The 23,654-nt window shown below is 43.3% G+C and overlaps 1 protein-coding gene across 3 annotated transcripts in view; it reads left to right on the forward strand.

Moving 5' to 3' along the window:
• The first annotated feature begins 4,277 nt into the window (after positions 1 to 4,277).
• Positions 4,278 to 23,654, forward strand: part of LOC310864276 (max-binding protein MNT-like) — a 36,820-nt gene continuing 17,443 nt past the window's right edge. Inside the window, exons 1-4 of one of the 3 annotated variants that reach the window (XM_083772905.1) lie at positions 4,278 to 4,480; positions 14,797 to 15,436; positions 15,889 to 15,975; positions 18,359 to 18,470. In XM_083772905.1, the coding sequence (XP_083629031.1) occupies positions 4,408 to 4,480; positions 14,797 to 15,436; positions 15,889 to 15,975; positions 18,359 to 18,470 (912 nt within the window). In that variant the 5' untranslated portion in view covers positions 4,278 to 4,407. The remainder of the gene's footprint in view (positions 4,481 to 14,796; positions 15,437 to 15,888; positions 15,976 to 18,358; positions 18,471 to 23,654) is intronic. The other 2 variants (XM_083772906.1, XM_083772907.1) reach the window with 2 other exon arrangements.

Consider the following 23,654-nt stretch of genomic DNA (forward strand, 5'->3'; position numbering starts at 1 on the left):
GGAGAGACACTGACCCTGGATCTGCAACAAACCAGTAGTCCACCACAAGCCTACAATACTTTAAAACCGTCGTGATTCACCATCAACACCACACAAAGCTTGTGACCCAAGATCAATAATTGATTTTTTTGTTTAGCCTACCCACGTAGACTTCCTCAGGTGGTGAACAGTCAACACGCTGCATTACATACAACAGGCAGAGGAAGTGTCCTTCAACGAGCTCTAGCCTCTCTGTTGGAGGCTATTTATTTCCATTGATGGAAATACTGGCCTTCACCCCACAGCAGTGTGCACTTTGATTACCTTCACATTAAAGGGACATTTCACTGCTGGAAGAAACTGCAGTCACTCAATGTTAATAGTATTTGAAGTAGATAACAGTTGCACAATTTGAAATTTGCACCCTAATGGCAAAAGAAAATAATTAAGTCTGTGTGTTTGACTGGATTGCTGAATTCCTACAATACCCATAGTCTCGCCGCTCTCGCGTAGCGGCAGCCAGACAACTTCCACAATCTCCAAATGCTATATAGAGTCTGGAACTACACCTCCGAGTAATGGAAGATGCTATTTCCGTTCAGGAAAATATATTTTAAAATCTCTTTAAATTTTATTGTTTTATTTCCTTTTCTGCTAAGCAGCAAGCTATATATATACAAGTAAGACGCGCAAATGCGGGAAGCGAACGCAGCTCGTAAATGGCAATAACAATTAGAATAAATTACATACTTTTTTAAGGTTTTCTTTTTAAAGTTCTCTTTTTTGTTTTTTTAAGTTAAGTTTTTTTTAAGTTAAGTGTTTTTAAAGTTTTTTTTAAGTTTTTTTGTTTTTTTAAGATTTTATTTTTAAGTTAAGTTTTTTGAAGTTAAGTGTTTTTAAAGTTGTTTTTTTAAGTTAAGTTTTTTCTTTTTCATTTTAAGTTAAGTTGTGTGTGTGTGTGTGTGTGTGTGTGTGTGTGTGTGTGTGTGTGTGTGTGTGTGAGTGCGTGCGTGCGTGTGTGTGTTTTGTGTGATACAGCTGCGCCCTCTGGTGGCGGGCGGGTGGTGTAACAGCGGGACAGACAGACACACGGACACACAGACATGATCTGCAGGGTCTCATAGTTAGTGCTCATTGCGTTCGCAACAATATTCAATTGTTCATGGGTGGATAAGTCATAGTCAGAGAAAGGAGAGAGATGGTAGGGTAAGCACTAAGCCCTGTTAGCCATGCAGCCTATATTTCATGAGCTGTGGTGTCTTGTTAGGCCTGCACTCTCAATTAGGGATTTTGGTTCTTAAACATTTTCATATCAAGGAACCCCCAAATTGATACTGTACATATTATTAGGCCACGAACCCCCGCATTTGAAATGACTCACTTTGTGTCAGGGACCCCCATGATTGAGAGAGGATTTTTGTTGTTAATATTAAGGATTTTGTGAAACCTAAGATTATGAATACATACATTCATATACATTCTCAGTGGGCTAACATCTAGCCGGTGAAATGATGGTAAAAGAAAATTGTTCCTTTCACTGGGGGACCCCCTTAGCTCACTCACTTTTAGGAACACTGTTCTAACCATGCAATATTGTTGCATGGTTATGAACCAGTTCCCACAGGCTTGTGTAAAGAGGCCAGTAGTGACTAGTGAGTCATATTCAAATCCTGTATGACTATTTACTAGTGTGCCAGTCCCGGTCTATAGGGACCCCAGGCCAGGGGTCCTTGAGGACATTCCATTTAACCCATTCTGACCTGAGATCAGATTCATACGAGGTTTCCGCCGGACACACACTGGTCTGATGAACCCATTCTGACCTGAGATCAGATTCTAAAAATGTCAGTCGTTCTTCGATTTCTTTCAAAAATAGCAGACCTACAAGCTCGTATCGCGCCACTCGGTGGCGCGATATGAGCTTGTAGATCTGCTATTTTTCAATAGCTAAAGCATAACATGATGCTGACACCAAAATGGGTGCCCGGTCAGAATGGGTTAAGGACATTCCATTTAACAGTCCACTGTTAAATTATTGATGGGAACCAAATGGACCCTTAGGGGTCTGTAACTCTGTAACAAATGGAACCAAATGGACCCTTTAACTCTAAGCGTGTAACAAATAAATGAAACCAAACCCTATAGCAGGGATGTCAAACTCATTGGCCACATTGGACGAAATTTGACTTCATGAGAGCCGGAGCGGTGCAACCATGCAGTCGTGGACTGCAAGCATGCTCACACATGTTTACGTACACAGCTGTCACTACATAATTGACTTTCATTATTGGTATTATACCTACCCTGAAATGCTGTGAATGCTGGACCCTATAGAGCCCTGACATGCTGTGAATGCTGGACCCTATAGAGCCCTGACATGCTGTGAATGCTGGACCCTATAGAGCCCTGACATGCTGTGAATGCTGGACCCTATAGAGCCCTGACATGCTGTGAATGCTGGACCCTATAGAGCCCTGACATGCTGTGAATGCTGGACCCTATAGAGCCCTGACATGCTGTGAATGCTGGACCCTATAGAGCCCTGACATGCTGTTAATGCTGGACCCTATAGAGCCCTGACATGCTGTGAATGCTGGACCCCATAGAGCCCTGACATGCTGTTAATGCTTGACCCTATAGAGCCCTGACATGCTGTTAATGCTGGACCCCATAGAGCCCTGACATGCTGTTAATGCTGGACCATATAGAGCCCTGACATGCTGTTAATGCTGGACCCTATAGAGCCCTGACATGCTGTTAATGCTGGACCCTATAGAGCCCTGACATGCTGTGAATGCTGGACCCTATAGAGCCCTGACATGCTGTTAATGCTTGACCCTATAGAGCCCTGACATGCTGTGAATGCTGGACCCTATAGAGCCCTGACATGCTGTTAATGCTGGACCCTATAGAGCCCTGACATGCTGTGAATGCTGGACCCTATAGAGCCCTGACATGCTGTGAATGCTGGACCCTATAGAGCCCTGACATGCTGTTAATGCTGGACCCTATAGAGCCCTGACATGCTGTGAATGCTGGACCCTATAGAGCCCTGACATGCTGTGAATGCTGGACCCTATAGAGCCCTGACATGCTGTTAATGCTTGACCCTATAGAGCCCTGACATGCTGTGAATGCTGGACCCTATAGAGCCCTGACATGCTGTTAATGCTTGACCCTATAGAGCCCTGACATGCTGTGAATGCTTGACCCTATAGAGCCCTGACATGCTGTGAATGCTGGACCTTATATAGACTCAGGGTCCTTTGGTTCCATTTGTTACATGGGAGGTGTAGCCTATGTAAACTGTGTGTGTCCTTGACCTTGAAAGTTAAAAACGTTGAAAACGTATAGGGTGATTGTAGGCTGGGATGTAAGTTTACTGCAGTAGTGCAGTGATTGAATGGTTCCTTTGATTGATTTAAATATTTATTAACAGTTTGCAGAATTACAGTACATTTCAAGCATTCAAACTCAATACAAAGACTGTTAACTGTGAGAGTATATAGCCAAAGAACAGAACAGGAATTCATCATAAAGGAGGTAAAAAGGGAAAAGAAACGTATACAGTGAGAGGGAAAACAAAGGGGGGGCAATCGAATTGCAGGATTCACATGTCTTAATGCCTTGTCATCTGCGGATACTCGGATAGATGGACGGATGGATAGATATTAGTCATATTATGTATGCCCGGCCATTTGGCAGTTGCCCACAGCCCACTGCCCCATGGCATCGTGTCATGCCATGGTGGTGACTCATGGAAACCCTACGCACAACACACACAAGGAGCACAGTGCGTGAACTTGTTTAAACCCGTCTAAAGGTTAGCCTTGGAACAAAAATACTTTTATCAAATTGTAGTCAGATACGAAAGTAAAGGTCACACTGGATCAAATACATCTATCTATCTAAGGCTAGTCTATTAACGTGTAAGTGTAAATGAGAGTTCCTGCTATCTCCAATCCAGTCCACGTTTTGCCTCCCCCACCCAGCCACCCCAGTGCACATGGAAGTGTGTGTGTGTGTGTGTGAGTGTGTGTGTGTGTGTGTGTGTGTGTGTGTGTGTGTGTGTGTGTGTGTGTGTGTGTGTGTGTGTGTGTGTGTGTGTGTGTGTGTGTGTGTGTGTGGGCGGTCACAATGTGCTAAAGCTCATTTGCTTCCTTTAGGCTACTACTCTGAGTCTGACTCTCATCGCCATCTTGTTGCAACTCTTCTATGTCTGTGGAAGAGTTTGTGTCGAGAGAGAGAGAGAGAGAGAGAGAGAGAGAGAGAGAGAGAGGGGGGGGGTGTCAGATTACACCTTCCAACCTCCACACACACACACATACACACGCAGGGACGACCTCACCCTAGTAAAGATCACGTCCTCCGCCCGGTTCTGTTCTCTGTTGTAAATCACAGTCTCTCCTGAACTGAACGTTGACAGACATGAGCATCGAAACGCTTTTGGAAGCGGCTAAGTTTTTGGAATTGCAAGCCCAGCAACAACAGAAAGCACGTGGTAAGTGGTAGGATTTACACATAAGTATGTGTGTGCGTGTGTGTGTGTGAGAGAGAGAGAGAGACTGGGGCAACTGTTGGAATTGTTCATTTTCTCAACAATCCTCCGGGACGTTCCTACAATCCTCCCTACACAACGTTATGTTATATTTAATGTACAGTAGTAACACAATAACGTGGTGTAGCCTACATTGCTGTTTTATTCCGTGAGATATAATTTCATTTTCAGCCGCAATGCCTTTTCGTTTAGTTTTACTTTCTGTATCGTGTTGTTGCTGCAGAATCACCAGACAGAATGACATGATTGAACCTTTTTCATCCACTAATATTGCACCTTCATAATGCGCTGCATGGAGATGGTGACAGTCATGGTGATGATTGACTGCATTGACGCGCACACAGTAGCCTAATAACGTTCAGTTCTCTATCCCTAAAGTAAGCTGCCTACAAATATTACGTTTTTACATGATAATAAACTGCCGCTTGTGTTCATGTCTCCATGAACACTAGCACTAGCTAGTGAACACCCATATTAATTAATGCCACTGCTTGAGTACTGGGCTACACAGTTTATTTAATACAAATAAAACACTACATTTGTGTGACGTGTAAATAAAGGGCGGTGGCGACGACGGGAATGTTTTACATGATAATGTAAAACCGTCAGTCAGACAGACAGCCGCGGGATCAAATGACGTCAAATCATGATCGGGCTTCCCCGTCAGACAGTCTCATCATGCCACCTCGGGCTCCTCGGGGGACTGGCCGTGAACCGGTCTTACCGCTGACTGCTGTGCTTTATTATGTACCAGGCGTGTTTATCTCTACCTATGCAGTAATCTGCACACACAGTTATCATGACATGGGGCTCGGTCTGTTGCCAGCACAAGAATCCTTTGAGCGTCTGTCGGTGACGTGCGCAGGGGGAACCACGCCCCGCCGTCTGTAAACGCCCCCGTTCACCACGTGTGTGCTGGGCAACCCCCCCCCCCCCAACACACACACACACACACACTACACACACCTTACTGCATGATGGGCACTGCATGGTTCTCAAAGTGGGGTTGGGTACTTGGGTTGGGGCAGCGGGGGGGGTACACAAATACAACTAAGGTAGTAGTAGGTATTAGTTCCGAAAGGGTATGCATGCAGGCCAGGGATTCACATTTCAAAAATCGATAAAATAGCAGATACACAATTAAGCTTGTTGGTCTGCTGCTCCTTTCTGTTACTTTTGTCAGCTATTATTTTCACATTGTTTGCATCTTTCTTATATTATTTGACAATTTGGTGCAATGTTTCACCAGTTTTTATAGTAGGCCTATAGCTTATTGATTACTTTTGATGCACTAATTAATTAAAAGTCCTGACTCCTTATTGTCACTTCACTGTCACCTGGCTGGGGACACCCCAAACATGATGTGGGGACCTGGCCCACAGCTCTAGTCTGGAGGAGGCCAGTCAGTGGTAGTAATGTAGGCCATGGTTTTCTCCTCCCAGCCTGGGCTCTCTGTAGCCTACTGCTGCAGTTATATAAGGCTTTTAAGCCCCCTTGTTTTTGTCAATGTTTCACACGCTTCTCTCAGGGAGGGGTTATTCAATGTATATCAGAAGGGATTTAATGCGAGCGGAAAGGAAGCAGTCGGCTGCTATACAGAGTGAAAAATGAGCCGGACATCACGTGCTTATTGCTTTTTTTAATCTCCAGGGAATGTCTGTGATTTCCTCTGATTAAAGCACTTGCTGATTTTTAGCCATGGTGCGAGAGATGTTTTATTATTATTATGACTGCATGCATTTCCCTGCGATTGTCACTCTATTGCCTCTGCAGGAGTCTAGATTAGTAGGGGTGTGTGTGTGTGTGTGTGTGTGTGTGTGTGTGTGTGTGTGTGTGTGTGTGTGTGTGTGTGTGTGTGTTTTCTCACAATCCGCTGGACCGATCATCAGCACCCCATTTCTTGTGTACATACACTGCCAGTAGGCCTGACGTCGAAATTTCTAAAATGTCTTCTAAATCCTGACATTTGTGCCACATTTTCAAATTCACAAAAACAGCAGACCTACAAGCTCGTAGCGTGCCACTTGGTCGTGCGCTATGAGCTTGTAGATCTCCCAAACCTTTCAGCATGTGACTCCCCATGTGAACTGGGTGGGGATCCCCCACCCTGACAAGCTTGGAATGTAGGAGTTAGTTTGACTCGGTTCCACAGATGAATATTGTGAAAATGGCAGGTCTACAAGACTACAAGTTCACATCACCTTTTGTGACAATTTGGCCAATGTTTGATTACTTTTCATGCAGTAATGATCTTTTTCTATTTCCTTCTATTTCTTTAGGTATTAAAAAGGTCTTTAAAGCCCTTAAAATTGACACTTCACTGTCATCCGACCCACATGTTGAGAACCACTGCTTTAAGGAGTGCTCATTCAGTTTCTTTAAGATGAATGACCTGGCAGGGCCTTAGCTTAATCATTAATGTACACTGTGATGATAAATAGCTGCCAGGCTTGTACATGAGGACATGTTTTGGTATGTGTATTTTAAACCTCCAGCTGCTGCCATTCATACCACCTCATGTGCACTTTGTTTTGACCTGAATTAATCTCTGCTGCAGCACACAGTGAAAGCAGTGTTGTTTAGGTTCGTTGGAGGAGAGGCACGATGGCTGTTCGTCTCTAGTGCAGTAACCTGGGAGGCATACCAACCATTTTCGGGTTTCTGATCCGGTCGGGAGCGGATGATAACGTGCGTCATGTTGTAGTCTGTAAAATAATTCCCCACGATCAAGGGTATCATAATTGTAGGGCCTACCCATGTGCCGTACGTATTCGACAAATTTCTTCAAGTACTTCTTGGAGTAGTTCGTTTGGTACTGTATATCCATCATTTATTCCAACTCGTAGCGACTGGCGAGACTAAAAACAAATAGGAGGGACAGCCTTTGTTGGAATAAGGGTTTTATATATTTATTTAAAAAAAATTATCTTATCTTTTACTTGTAAGTATAGCCCTTACGGTCTCAGAGGAAAACATACTTGAAAGTGAGTTTTTGCATTTTCCCATTCATGTCTATGGGGAAATTTAATTAATTCATATCAATTAAATTATCCAACAAATGTCTTAGCAAAATACAAGCACACGATTCCCGATGTAGCCCGTCGTTTTGACATATGGCTCGAGTGCGTGTGACAAAAACTGTGGGGAAAAAAACAGTCTGCTCTGCTGTGAACTGGTAATGTGTGAAATGACTGTTTGAAAATCTGCCACACAGTTAGACACAGAGCAGCAAACTGGCTGGCTGCGCCGTTCAGTTCACACGTGTGTATGTGGCAGGCAGCTCCGCCCACAGAGGTTGTCATATTTAAAAAATATGTATAGAGGGGGAAAAATACAAAAATTGTGGCACTCCATCTTTTTACAGAAAACTACATCTCTTCTGGGGGGTCCCTGGCACAAAACATTTTCAGGTGGGGGTCTTTGTCACGAAAAAGGTTGAACTACTGATTTAGAAGGTATTTGTGGAATTGGCCTAAATGGCTTGGAAGTCTGCTGCAAGGAAAATAACCTTTTGTGCAGTAATATGCTGAAATGTCTTGGCAAGTAAAAGGTTGTCTTGTAATTGACAGATCTAACATTACTGCTGCCATAGCAACAGGACGACCCCTTCCCCCCCCCAGCGTCCACACATAGAGTGGAGGTCGCAACATGTGTAGGCACAATGCAAGGAATGAATAATGCATTCGCCATGTATCTGAAGGAAGTCTGGTCCAATCACTTTTAGATTTACTCCAGTTTAATCCTGAGTTTAAGTTTTGTTGTATTCAAGATCTGATTTTAGGCATGTTTAAGCCTCCAGGAAAATCCGTGTTGAGGTTCTTAATCCAGTGTTTTTCATTAAAACGTCTTTGTCCTAAAACTGTCCAGTTGGGATTGTGTTGAAGTCCAGTGCCTTTTAGGGCTTCAATTCCGTGAGCCATGAAATGTTGAACCAACCTTGTGGTTGTCTTTTTTGCTGTTAATATTGTATCTGTGTTGTCCCAGCCTTGTAGCTATTGTTTTACCCGTTTCTTCGACATATTGTAAACCACATTTTTCACATGTAATTAAATAAATGCAGTTTGGTGCTGGTTCTGGCTGTTAATGTTGTTTAATCTCCAACACGCGTTTTGTAGTTCTATTTTTGACTAATTGTTTGGGTTTGAAGTATTCTGTTCCCTGGCGTGCTGGTGTGTTGATTTCTTTTAGCTTGCTGTGTACTAGATAGTCTTTAAGATTTTAGTTTTTTCTGTATGCCGATATAATTTTATAATCTTTTAGAAGATCATCCGTTCGGTTCTCAAAATTCCTTTTTATTCTGTTGTTGGCTAGTCTGCTCTGTGTGGAATAACTGGTTATCAGGGCTAATTTGGGGCCTGGATCCCGCACTCTTTACTTCTAAAAAGGTATTGTGAGCTTTCCGGAGGAATGTCCTCGTGTATCCTCTTAGTCTGAGGGCATTAAATAGCGTTTTACAAGCTATTTTGAAATCACTTCTTTGCGTGCAAATCCTATGGAATCTTAGTAGTTGTGATTTGACTATTCCTGTGTAGGAGTGTGCCGGGTGGAATGACGTTTTGTGTAGTAAGGCGTGCGTGTCCGTTTCTTTAAAGAAGACTTTTAAATCTAGTTTCCCGTTTGTGTTAAAGTTTGGGCCCTTGAAGATTGTTACATCAAGAAAGTCAATCCTTTCTGTGTGTGTCACACATTTTATCGTTATGGATCTATGATGGCTATTTAACACATCAATGAATTCCTGGAATTCTTCTTTGCTATGTTCCCATATCCCAAATATATCATCCAGGAACCTATAAATGGCTTGGAAGTCTGCTGCATGGAAAATAACCTTTTGTGCAGTAGGCTAATATGCTGAAATGTCTTGGCTCCTTCAGCCCACGTGCAAGTAAAAGATGGCTCCCTTGTAATTGACAGATCTAACATTACTGCTGCCATAGCAACAGGACGACCCCTTCCTCCCCCAGCATCCACACATAGAGTGGAGGGGGGGGGGGGGGGGGGGGGGATCACGTGCTGTTGGAAAGGGGGAGTAATGTTCTTGTATGTGATTGGATATCACAGCCGTTGATGGGACCCAGCGATCATCCACTCCCCTCTTTAGTCAAAAGACACAAACACGTTAGTGCAGTGCATTTCCTTGTCTTCATCATATCCAGGCAATTAGCCAGCCATGATATATCTTTTTTTATTAAGTGCTTAAAACCCTACATACTTCGTTGACCGGGGTCCCCCAGGGGTCTGTTGTACTTGGACGCCTCCTTTTTCCCTCTCAACCAAAGACCTTTGAAGAAAATAGTCATTTCGTGATTAATACCAAGCCATGTTCCAAGGAGACCCAGAGGTTATTCGATGCAAAAGTCCTCAAACGTGAATGATAGCACAGATCTGACGCATATTTCAGACATTTAATTTGCCTCCCTGCTGCGTGAGTGTGACTTCTTTTGTTTTTGAGTGGTGCAACCACTCCAAGGAACAGCAATGTCCCCGACGTTAACCCACCCACCCATGCACCTATGTTACTATGAGCATGACTATTAGTACCAGTAGGGGCTCAAGAACCTGATGTTGGATAGGAATTTGTGGAGGGCAGCGATCCAGGAATCCCGAGTTGGTGTTGGCTAGACCTCACTCTCGCAGCAACTAACTATTAGTATTTATGGTAATATTATTGACCACTCATTTTGTATGTCCGTGGCAAAAGAAAATGTCCATCATAACAAGCCGGCATGTTGATGACCCCTGATCAAATGATGTCCTTTACAGCCCCGAATAGAGGTAATTGACGAGGGCCTTAATGTAGAGTTTTTCCGATACTGATTTCAGTATGGGAAAAGCTGCCGATACATGTAATTTATCACATGATGAGATTTAATTTACAGTAATATTATTTTAGAATTGATGTTGCACTACTATTTCATATTCTTACTGTAACAAGATTACGTACATATTTTACTCACTTGGAGCTGCACGTTTTCTATTATTTATTTCTAGATCAGTGGTTCTCAAACCTTTTAATTTCAAGGACCCCCACCCTCTGAGAGTAACAGACCTGTGTAAGGGACCATTTGGAACCACCTCAAGGAACCCAGATAGCCCCTGGACCCCACTTTGGGAACCACTGTCCTAGACTTTTGAGTGGTGCAACCACTCCAAGGAACAGCAATGTCCGTGTTCACCTATGTGTTCACCTATGTGTGACGTTAATGAGCACGAGTATGACTATTAGTACCAGTAGGGGCGCTGTTGTGCCAGAAACAGAGAGAGAGAGAGTGCTGCACTGTTGCCTGCTAATGAGAGGGGGGGGGGGGGGGGGGAGTTGCACCACTCAGTTCACACAGGTGTGCTTTTTTAAATTACACACTGGTATCGGATCGGTACTCAGTATGTCGACCGATATGCAAGTTATGGGAATGCTCATAAAATCCTGTGCTATCATCAACGTGATGATAGTACAGATCTGTCACATCTTTCAGACATTCAATTAGCCTCACTGCTGTGTAAAATAAGTGTGACTTGTTCTTTCTCTACCGTACGCATCAAATTATGTCCTTTACAACCCCGAATATAGGTACATGCCGATGAATGTTCTCCTTCCAGAAAGAGGCTTTGTCTGGGGCATTACGGAGCAAACATAGCTATTTCTTTCCTTAGAGCCGTTCCTTGTCCTTGAGTACACTTTGGAGCTGAAAAGACTGCACTCCCCTTAGCTTGGCAAGCTGTCTGTGTCTGGTGCCAAGCTCACCGCCCATCTGTACTAGCGGATCCAAGAGTGTTACCAAGTTCATAGATGTTTGTGTGGCAGCCAACTCGGATATCAAGACAGGCCCCACTGCTGATAGGATTTCCCATCTTAACACAAAAGATTTCTTGTTGCGTGCGCTGTCTCTCCTCCACTGTGCTAACAGTGTGTTTTTGGTGTCTTAGGCTCGACCACGAATGACCCAAGAACGTGAGGTGAATGCTGCTCTGTCTGTCCCGCCACACTGCTGATAATGATAAGGGAAATGTTATACTGTATGTATCGGTGTGAGCTGTTCCTATAACAACTTTCTGTGCCGATTCTACCAGAATGACACGGACTAATGCAGTGGTTCTCAACCTGTGGGTCGGGACCCACAGGGGGGGCCCAGATGATTAGCATAATGAATTATGCAACATAGTTTTCTCACTCAACAGTACAGCTAAAGCTTTGTGAATGTTTGTTTTTGTTGTGTATGTCAGACTTCGGCGTTGATTGTAGTGACAGTTTTGATGCATCATTTTAATCATAAGATCTTTAAAAAATAGTATATAGCTTGCCTAGGTAGGTGAGACACACTTTTGTACACTTGTTTGTCTGAAAAATGCAAAAACCGCAGAGGTCCCGCCCGTGGGACTGCAGATTGTTAACAGTTGACAATTTAAGGACCTTTAAGAACTGTTAAGACATTTTCTTTTTTTTTTTAAGATATTTTTTTGCGGCTTAAGCCTTTTTATTGATTTTTGAAGGGACAGACAGTAGGCTGACAGGAAACGGGAGAGAGATGGGGGGATGACATGCAGTAAAGGCCGTGTCGGGTCCGGGAGTCGAACCCGCGGCACACTGCGACTGGATCACCAGTCCGGTGCCCAGACCGTTACGCTACGGCCTGGGCCTGTTAAGACATTATTAACGCCTGGAATGAATTTCAAAAGTAATCAACAAAAAAACTTTACAAAACAAAAAAGCCAAATATTAACTAACAAGAATGACTCGCGTCATAATTGCCAGGTGCAGCAAAGAGACTATTGGCTATATCTTGCGCCACCCCTTATCCCTTATCCCTAAACTAATTTGCCATGTTTTACTATTTAACCCATTCTGACCTGAGATCAGATTCATACGAGGTTTCCGCCGGACACACACTGGTCTGATGAACCCATTCTGACCTGAGATCAGATTCTAAAAATGTCAGTCGCTCTTCGATTTTTCAAAAATAGCAGACCTACAAGCTCGTATCGCGCCACTCGGTGGCGCGATATGAGCTTGTAGATCTGCTATTTTTAAATAGCTAAAGCATAACATGATCCTGACACCAAAATGGGTGCCCGTTCAGAATGGGTTAAAAAAACCTTTTAAACTAGTTCAACTAGCCGATCTACAAGCTCACAATGTCTCAATGTAGATCGGCTAGTTGAACTATTTTAAAAGGTTTTTTTTAAATAGTAAAAAAAAGGCAAATTACTTAAGGGATAAGGGTGGCGCAAGATGGAGGCCTATGGGTTTTATCTCCCATTGGCTTAGACTTGGAGGATACGGCTTCATGTTGCAGCGTTCAGACTATAGGTATCACATTGGCTTAGAGGCGATAGAGCAGGGGTGGCCACACTTTTTTTTACTTGAGAGCTACATTCAAAATGACCAGCTCAACAATCTACCTTCCATTGCTGAAAATAGTTTAAATATGTAGGCTTTAGAATAGTGGTGCACTTGGAATGGGAAATAGAGGGGGAGAAATGGAAGGGTAGGGGTATAGGTTTTTTTTGTATTTCATAATGCTACCGACGTTTGTGCACAGCAAACAAAATATTGCATTATGGATTTGAGCTCACAGGCACTTTTTGATGTCAATCAATCAAGTCACATTTAATTCAAGTGGCAGATGCCAAAAATAGTATTCTGACCGGGCACCCATTTTGGTGTCAGCATCATGTTATGCTTTAGCTATTTAAAAATAGCAGATCTACAAGCTCATATCGCGCCACCGAGTGGCGCGATACGAGCTTGTAGGTCTGCTATTTTTGAAAAATCAAAGAGCGACTGACATTTTTTGAATCTGATCTCAGGTCAGAATGGGTTAATCAGACCAGTGTGTGTCCCCGGCGGAAACCTCGTATGAATCTGATCTCAGGTCAGAATGGGTTAAATTAAATACTCTTTAGGGGCATGTCACGTGATCTACCTGCACAGCCTGGTAGATCACCTTTTGGGCAGCCCTGCGCTAGAGGCAGCCAATCATGAAAGTGTCCACTAAGTCCTCACAGAGCCATAGAGTAAGACAGAGTTACGACTCTTCTCTTCTACATAGACTTCTATTGCCAAGAGTGACAATGTCCTTGACCGGAAGCTGGCAGAATGCACTGGACTAAGGCAACAGCCCAGCTTTAATGATCTTAAATCCCTTTATTTTAGATAGTTTTTTTAGTAATAGTACAACATAAACATTACAGAGACTTCAGTTGTCACTGTACAATACTTTAAACAGTTGTCATGTTGCACACATGCCAAAAATTGCTGATATTTGCGCCGCCCTTGTTGAAAACAATGTATTTCGAGCACTCAGTTTTCTTGCCCCCTCAATGTCGTAGCTCTGTCTTACTCTCTGGCTCTGGGTCCGACTCCTCACTAGTCAACAGTCAACATCGACACTCGACAGTATAGCAACCTGGCTAAAAATGTGACGAAATCGGCTATTTTTGATTTTTTTTAATCTGTGGAACTGAGTCAACAAAATGTAATGCCTCAACTCCTACAATCCCCAGTTCAGATATGATTATTTTGGGGGTTTCGCGGCCTGAAAAGGTTGAGAACTAAAAAACTAAATGAAGGACCAGTCAGCCGGGTCAGTCGGTTGACAAGTTGAACACAATGTGCAGAAGATTGCAGCACATCATTTGAGGCCGGCGGTTGGTTGTGCATTATGCATCGATTCATGTCGAGCATCAGAGGCTGGAGCAAAGTCTGCATCCCTGACTGTAGTTTTATGGGGGTGGGTGGCGCTTCCAAGGAGTCGAGTTTCCTTTCAGACCTTTACAACGGCACAGTAACTCAAGCCGGTGTGCATGGTGGTATTATTGTGAGCCCTGCAAGAGTATACTGCTGCTTTTCTTCTTTTTGTCTTTCAGTCGTAGTGGTAATGGTGACCATTGTGAATAATGTCACTAGACCTTAATCCTTGTTATCTACCTCACTCTCACATTAGCCAGTCAGTAACTGCAGCAATTACTGCTGTCTTTATAATCATCATCATTTTTCAAAACGTAGACGTTGCAATTATTCTCTATGAACTGAACATCTAACAATTTCCCACCTATGAAGAAATAATTGACATTATTAACCACTCAAGCTGTATTCATGCGTTTTTGCTTTTGTTACATTTTCACCTAATAACATGGCCAAAATGGGGACGCCAGCCAGGGTCAATGTGTGCTAACAGAGTTTAGACAAGAGGATACTAGTCATGTGTTTATACTATTTCCCTCTGTGTGGTGCTGTCCTGATCACAACCTGGTCTGTTCCACAGAGGAGAATGAGTTGAGGGACAAGCTGCGTCTGGAGCAGCTGGCCGAGCACAGCATCAGCTACTCGTCACAGCCACTGCACTACACCAACCATGTGTTCAAAGCGGAGTTGGAGCCCCACAGCCAGCATCACCGGCCGGCCCCCATCCCGCCGCCGGCGCCTCCCCCCGCCATACCCATCACCGTCATCCCCATGATCCCAGTGGTCACCTCCTCCAACCACACAACGGGCTTACACTCTCGACATCATCACCCAGTGGCGACACTCCTAGCCTCCCCCAAGCGGGACCCCCACTCCCCTCAGGACCACCAGAGCGGTGTCACCCTCTCTCCGCCACGTCAGCCCAAACTCTCGCCCTCGGCATTGGCGGTGAACCACAATCAGCCACAGAACCTGCACCACCAGCACCACCTACAGCTGGTGGCTTCTCCATCCGCCAACGCTAAAACACAACAAACACAACAGCAGCAGCCCCAGCAGCTGGTTCAGCAGCGTTACCCCGGAACCATCGTTTCCGCCCCCCAGCCGCATGCCTTAGTCGCCCAGCTCCCCCAGGCCCTGCCCCCACAGACCAGCCCCGTCAGCCGGGGGAGCCCGCCTGACGACGGGCGTCACCTGGACAACAAGAAGAGGCCGGGAGGGTAAGTGTTTTGTTGTTATCTCTTTGGATTGAGTCAGCCATGTTTAATTATGACTCTGAGTGTGGTAGTACAGTACGACATCTGTTTAGTGTGTAAGTTCATGGCAGGCAATTGGATGCAGAAGTGCAGGTGAGGTGAAAAGCTGATATAGCATCAGTCAAAAGCATTACGCCGCTAGTTGGCGCTTAATTAGCCCATGAATAAAAAGCAAATTTAAATAATGAAAATAATCAGATATATCTTAGACCTATATAGTTGACCGGAGTCCCCCAGGGTTCTATACTTGGTCCACTCCCTTGCTTCCCTCCACACCAAGCTCTTTGCTGGAAATAGTGCTCACAGAATAGGGTTGCTAGGGTTCATGTTTTCGTTTTACTTGGTTTGATTGCCGTTCTTGTTTGGATAATTTGGATATTAGATTCCTTAATGTGCACCAATCTGTGCTTTTACAGGGCGGGCACAAGAGAAGTACATAACAAGCTTGAGAAGAACAGGTGGGTGCAGCCTCTCTCCTGTGTCGCCTTTACTTTAAAGGTAGGGTAAGTGATATATTTTGGTTAAACAAACATTTTGTTCAAAGGTTAAGTCACTATATTCTGATAGTAATCATTGCTATATAGTGTTTGTTCAGTAACGGGGGTCTCCCTGTTTCTCCAGCGCTTTAATAAACAGAAAATTCCATATTTTCATTCTTCAGCTCTTTAATAAACAGAAAATACTTTTTCATAGGTCGATAGGTTGTATATTTGTAGTGCGCAAATACTTTTATAGTGTTCCAGTTCCAATTTTTGTCTGCTCATTTCTTTGTGTCATCCCTTCCAATTTCACTTGTTACTTGCGCAAGCAGAGCGCGCAAGTAATATTCGTCCAGTGCTTCGATGCGTATGTCGCCGTTTGATGCGTATGCGCCATGCCAGCGTATGACGTAATGACTACTTGTGCTTGATATGGCAGTGGTGTCAGATTACATACATGTATACATAGGGGCATTACCTTTAATCCTCCCGACACTAAAACATATCGTCATTACGTCACCATCGAAAACCAATTACACCCTGGCATTGGGTCCTTTAATCCACATCTTTATTACGTCATCATTGAGAGCTAGTTGTACCAGTTATACCCTGACGTCATATGCTGCTACGATACATACACATCAAACGGGGCATACACAAAGTAACCACAGTATACCGCTAATCAACTTACAAATTACATATACATATACATGGAGGCATTTCCTTTAATCCACCCGACACTGATCGACATATTCGTTACCAGCTGAGATTTGACAGTTTGTAGCGGTCAGCGGTACTTGCGCGCTCTGCTAGCGCACTAGTAGGCCATTTATGGCCTACTTGTGTGCATCTAGCAAGTAGGCACTCGACAGAGTGCAGTTCTAGTTAAAGCTGTATCCTGTGAGTTCTCTCCCCTGATTGGATGAAATGTATATCCTGCCCTGAAAATGCACTTTCTGTTTAATAAAGAGCTGGAGAGACATGGAGATACCTGTTACTGAACAAACACTCTAGTCTATAACAATGAGTACTATCAGAATATAGGGCTATTTATCACTTATTTGAACAAAAACAAATGTCACTTACCCTACCTTTAAGTGGAGATCTGATCGTTTTGCACAGAGAAGTTAACTCTTATAGCGCCATTGACGAAGATCGTGTTCAATTGAAGCCTAATTTTTATACTGACGCTTAACGCCATTGCCGAAGATTAATGGCAATTGCGCTTTTATAGTGCATTTGATGGATCGACCCATAATGCTACTTACGTTAGCCGGTTAGCTAGCTGTGTTGTTAGCACAGCACTGGATCGCCCATCTTAGATCGTCGTCGCCATAATAATCCATTCTATCCGTTTCTTTCAATCGCCTGTATCTCCTATTCCTTGTCCCAGATGACATTTTGGTCAAAACGGCGTTTCTTTGACGGCACAGAGCCGGCGATGTGGAGCTCTCCAGTGCATCGGCATAGATCGATCATGTAAACAAAGCCTGTCTCGGCTCCGTCGAGCGTCCTAGGATAAGCTACTTCCGGGTAGACTTGAACTGTGGCTTTTCAAAATAAGAGCTCAAATTAAAAAAATGCTGGCGAGTAAGAGTTAAGATGAGATTAAGTGAACATGTTCTCTTTCAGATAGAGCAGATTCTGTGCAAATAGGCTGGACATTTATTTGTTTATTTTTGATAGATCTCATAATTCGACTCTTCTATGGTTAAATAGTGGAGGAATATATTAAGGAACTATACTTTCAAGTATGTGTGCAATGTGCATGTAAATATTGATAGTTATCCCTCACACACTGCATCATGCCGTTAGACCAGGGGAAGATGTATACTCATTGCTGTCGGGCAGACATTTTGTCTTTTTCATAAATTAACGCCCTAGTTGACCAGTGGCCATACTACAGCATCACAGAAGTAGCAAAAGCAGCAGATCTGCAAGCGTTTTGAGCTTGTAGATCTGCAAATTAACAGTTTTGGACATATGAGGGGTTACCCCCCGACAGAGACGTACGATATGTACGGTATCTCATCCATTTTAGCAGTGACATTATGCCGATTAAATTCATACAGCATAATCTAAATGCAAGCCGTACATCAAACATAATACTGTACATATATTTTTGAAAAGTATGAAACCGCATGAAAAGGATCTATTCAGGCAGGATCTGACCTGGACTCGTGGGAAGTACAAAACCAGATACAAGGCCATTGCATTGTACTTGTAATTTAATCGTGGGCTTTTATTTAAATCAAGTTCACCCAGCTTCATTATGCTTCAGGAGGCAAAGGAGGGGAAGGACACACACTGACACAACTGTTTTCCTATAGGCTGTGGTTGTATAAAAAAAAGGGAGATATCTGCCCGACAACAGCGATATGGACCCTGTGTACCTTGTGTTCCGTAGGCGAGCTCACCTGAAGGATTGCTTTGAGACGCTGAAGAAGAACATCCCCAACGTGGATGAGAAGAAGACCTCCAACCTGAGCGTTCTGAGGAGCGCCCTCAGGTACATCCAGGTAACCAATCAGCTCTTCAGTATCTGCAGCAGTGGTTCCCAAACTGAGGGTCGGGACCCAAATTATTCGGAGGGGTCCCCAGATGACTAGCATAATGTGCAACATAGTTTTCTCACTCAACAGTAAACAAACCAACATACTGTGAAACGTGTACAGGGTTTCTGCACATTTTGAAAGTGACAAATGACTTAAGACAAATAACAAATCTGCCAAATTGTCAAATATTATAAGACGGAGGCAAACATTGTGAAAATACCCGATCTACAAGCTCACAAACTAAAACAAGAATTGTGCTTGTCAGGGTGTGTGTGTGTGTGTTTGGGGGGGTCCTCATAAGTTCAAATATGATTATTATGGGGGGTCGCAACCATGAAAGGTTTGGGAACTGTTGGTCTACAGTATTCTTTTGTTTGTGTTCCAAGCGTGTAACAGTATTGCACCTCACAGTAATGTGGAACTTTTAGACCATTCCTCCAGGAAGCTCCAGGTCACTCAGATCTGACTGTCACCGCGGTCTAACACAGTAAGGACAGGCGATAAACTTAAATACACTGTTTCATGTCAAGGAGTATTTTTGGACATATTTCTATCGTCCATAAAGTCCAAAACACTGCTCAACAAAAGATTGCAAAAGGTTGCCAAACTAGATTGCTAACGTTCAGTTCAGTCAGGGCTGATCGAGCTGCTTGCCAATAAGGTCTTGGGGTTAGGAAGACCTATGGCACAGCTGTAGTACACTTACACTTGATGTGGGCTCATTCTAGTTTCTGCCTTTACAATGTGTTTTTCGACCTGATATCCCCATAAATTTTATGCCGATTCCCTATTTTCCTATTTTTCTTCCACAATATTTCCTTCCTTTCTTTTTTTTCCATTCTGCTCTTCCCTGCACACCTGCAAATCTGTCATTCTTCATTAGTGGGGCTGTTTTTAATGTGACTAGTAGAAGCACAAGTAGAAGAACTGTAGAAAACACTGTAATTACATTACAGTGTTTTGGCAACATTTTGGAATGTATGAGTAAATGACTCATTTGTTGGATCACGTCACTGTAAACAAGCCTAGTAAATTGTTGGTACAAAGGTCCGTCATTGGCCTGATGCAACACCTCCAATGATGTAGCCAGCGTAGTTACGTTCAACTGCAATGCTGTGCTGCAGTCAATGCATTAGTGGTATGTTTATTGCACATCGCTTGAAAAGTTGTACATTGTAAATTACCCCCTTTCTTTCACATTGGGGTAAATGAATGACTTTCTTCTAGATGGGAGGGAAATTTGTGTAATTTCATTCAGCGTTATACATATTTATTACACAGATTTTGAAGACTGTATTCTGATTCGCCACTCAAGGCTTTATGTGATCCGCTATGTCCAAACAACTCTCTTGTCCCTTATGTTATGTTGTGTTATGTTGCTGAAACAAATATTTCATGCCAAATTATTGACTTTTGTACATCAATGACCATGTAATAAGTGGGTTACTGTACAGTGTGCCGGACTTGATTGGGAAAATAAACCTGAACGCGTTTATTTTTAAATAATGACTGGCTCACTGTGCACAATCCCTTACATAGTGTCTCTGTCGGGTGGAAACCACATATGTCTAAAACAGCAAAAGTAGCAGATTTTGTATGACGCTGCAGTATGATTAAGTAGGACATTAAGTGACCATACAGTGTAAATGGACATAAGCTACCCAGACAAACACAATGCTGTTTGGAACTCCTCAGAGAGAGTAGGTTATCCCTGTGTGCGTGGGGCGCCAGAAGGAAACTAGGACACCCCCCCCCCCCCCCCCCCCCACCCCAGCAAAGTTCACTGTGTCGTGATCAAATGGCACGTCAGCCTCGGCCCCACACCATCAACACCTGAGCAGGACTTAAGTGTACTTAAAGCACATTGGCTGGGAAACAAACGACAAACAGACCAACCAAACATGCCATAAAATGCTTTAGAGCCTGACTGATCTGTCGGCCATTATTTGCCTTTTTTTTTTAATGGCATCCGGTATCTGCAGTTATGTGGGAAATGTTTCCCAATTTGTAACCTAAACAAAAAAAAAAGGCAATCTATATGCTCACAACAATGTGTCACATTTGTTTTATATTTGTAGATTTAAAATAGAAACTGGCCTAGTTGATGGTGGCATTTGTATGTTAAGGCATTTTTGGAGACTTCTGCTGTTCTGCAGCAACTATGTTTTTGAACACACGGACTTATTTGTGTCTCCCAAAGGTCAAATTGGCCATCGTGATTTTGGAGGGTGCACAATTACCTCAAGAACATTTCTATAATATCACTTACATGCATGATAACCCATTTCGCCGACCAATTGAAACACTTTTAAAATATTTGCGTATAGTATCTGCACTTTGGCTTTGTAGGGCAGCATGGTACAATAGAATAGGGCAGGTTTGTGGAAAATGTGATTAGAAGTGAATTGTGGTTGGGACATAATTACATGCTGTATTGTTTACGATCTCGTGTGTGTGTGTGTGTGTGTGTGTGTGTGTGTGTGTGTGTGTGTGTGTGTGTGTGCACTGCAGCCGTGCACCCGCCGTGTTTCTCGGCTAACTGGTTACTACTTGGTTACAGGCTGTAGTGTTGAGATGAGATCACACATTTAACTGGTGTCACATGTTCACTCCCATGCTGCCTCCGTATAGTGGTCAGTCTGATGCTTGTGGCACTACTGTGAGAGAAGCAACGCTTTGAGGAAAGAGGAACGCAGAAGCACATCCTGTTCTGTTCTACTCTGTGGTCCCGGGGCTGATGCGCACACACACACACACACACACACACACACACACACACACAGACACACACACACACACACACACACACACACACACACACACACACACACACGTGACACACACACACACCCACCCTCCCTTTTAGGTTGGGGGGATCAGGGTCTATGCAGTTGACCAAAGGAGAGGCTTGAACAAGCAGCTTTAGGCTGAGCGTAACATTTTATTTGATTTGATTCGTCCTACCTAAGTTCTGTGCTCTTCTGCGAGCGAGGAGAGGGTCTCTGAGTGCAACCCCCGGGGCTCATGGGAAATCCTGGATTCTATCCGACTCCCACCCAGAGAGGGCCCGGGCCCCATGCCTCGGCCAAGCGGCCACGTGTTTTTTTTTTTTTTTTTTTTTTAAGTCCTGTTTCCTTGTTTTATTCCTTCCTGGTTTCGTGCAATTTCGTGGAAGGGAATGACTCAGCAAATTATTGCGCTGGGCTGCACTGCAAACCGCACAAACGCACGAAAAACAAGAAGGGGAAATGTCTTCAGTAATCTCACACACCACTTAAGCCCTAATTCAAATATAACCAATATTGGAGCTTATAGATAGGGCTATTTCGGGAAGATTTGTAATGAGTCGGGAGGGGTGTCTTCAGCATAATTGCCAATACCGATGTCATCAAAATAATGGCCGATAGATCAGTCTCCAATGGCTCTAAAACATTTTAAACCTGCAAGGTTTTTATTTATTTGTGTATTTGTTTTTTTACTACGGACTGTTCTTCCGCGGCTCTTGTCCTCATTGAGAACTGCAGGAGTGAAGCCGGGGCTGACTGAGGCCATGCTGTCCTACTAGAGCTCCTCCTCCTGTCTATCTCTCTCACCCCGGCCACATGAGCAGCAAGCACATGGCTAGCCTGAGCCGCGTGACGTCACCCCCCACCCCACCCCCTCCACCCCCTCCACTCCCCCCTCCCCCTGAGTAGACGGAGACTGAGGCATGGGGCTGGCCGCGTTGCCAGGTTTCCCGGGATAAATAAGCAACCCAGGTCTATGAAAACAAAGGAGCGGCTGTTATAGGTCACTTGAGCACTTTCAACCTTATGTGCATCGGTTATTTGAAAATAGCAAGCTCGCAACATGTCACATCGGCGCATCTGCTATTTAAAAGAAAAAAAAGACAAAAGACAATATATTTTCAAATGGGAGTACACGGACAAATACATTGACATTCCTTAACATGGAAATGTTAGAGAACCACTGGTTTAAACAACATTTAGGAAGAAAGTCCAATTATCAATATTTACATACAAGAAACTTTACAGAGAAGGGGAAAAAAAGGTAAAAGTGGCTTATAATAAGCAGACACGGCAGCATCAGTGGACACGCGGGGCATCAGTGTTAAATAGCGCTCTATGCTGTTGTTATAGTATGTTTGTTCAGTAACAGGGGTCTCTCCTTCTCTCTAGCCTTACTTGAATATTTATTTTCACAGTTTACAGTCTAGCTGTGAAAATAAACTTTCAGGTTAGGATAACGATTTCATCCAATCGGTAGAGATAACTCAAAATTGGAACTGAAACACCACAACACTGAAACTGATGAATGGGTTTTTTAATTGGATAAAATTGGTATCCCAATATATTTATTATTTATTTTCTGTTTACTAAAGAGCTGGAGAGATGGGGAGACCCCTGCTAGTTGTTACTGAACAAACTCTAAAGCAATGATTACTATACTAATATAGAGGCTCGGTTTGGACCACCAGAAATATCACTTTCACCACCTTTTAAAGCGCTATTTTATAACATGTATATTGTATAAAAAAGAAGCACTAAAAAATAAGTAATTTTTTAAAATATATATACCGGTGTATATATATATTGCATGGATAACTTTCACCTTTTTAATGACTCATTCAAAATAGGGGATGCCAGTTTGAAAAACAACAACTATATACTGTGTAAGTGTGTAACCTAGTTATTTTGATCATTGCGTCTGGTTGAAAATTGATTATTACCGTATCTCATTCATGCCTAGTCCCAAGTGGCCTGGTTACCCTGAATACTAAATTACACTAAAGTACTGATAGCTTGACATTTTCTGACATTCAGTCTGAAAGCGGGGGAGGAAAAAGTGCTATTCAACTGGGAAATGAAGGGTGGTTGTAGAGGGTTATAGGGTTGTAGGTTATACAACATATTTCATTGGGAACCAGGGTCGTGACGGAGCAACTACAGGGTTTTGAATCCCTGGTAGGCAGGCGTGGAAGTAAGTGGGTCATCTTCTTATTCAGTGGAAAGTGATTGAGGCCGGAATAAGAGAAGTCATAATAACTGAAGCTTAACTGAAGGATTGAATTGTGTGTGTAAGTATGGGTTAATAACGACTGTATTAACCAGCCCTGACATACTACTAAAAGTATTGTCTCTTCAGAGT

Source organism: Protomyctophum parallelum (genome assembly GCF_964188405.1).
Source record: "Protomyctophum parallelum genome assembly, chromosome: 9".
NCBI lineage: Eukaryota > Metazoa > Chordata > Actinopteri > Myctophiformes > Myctophidae > Protomyctophum > Protomyctophum parallelum.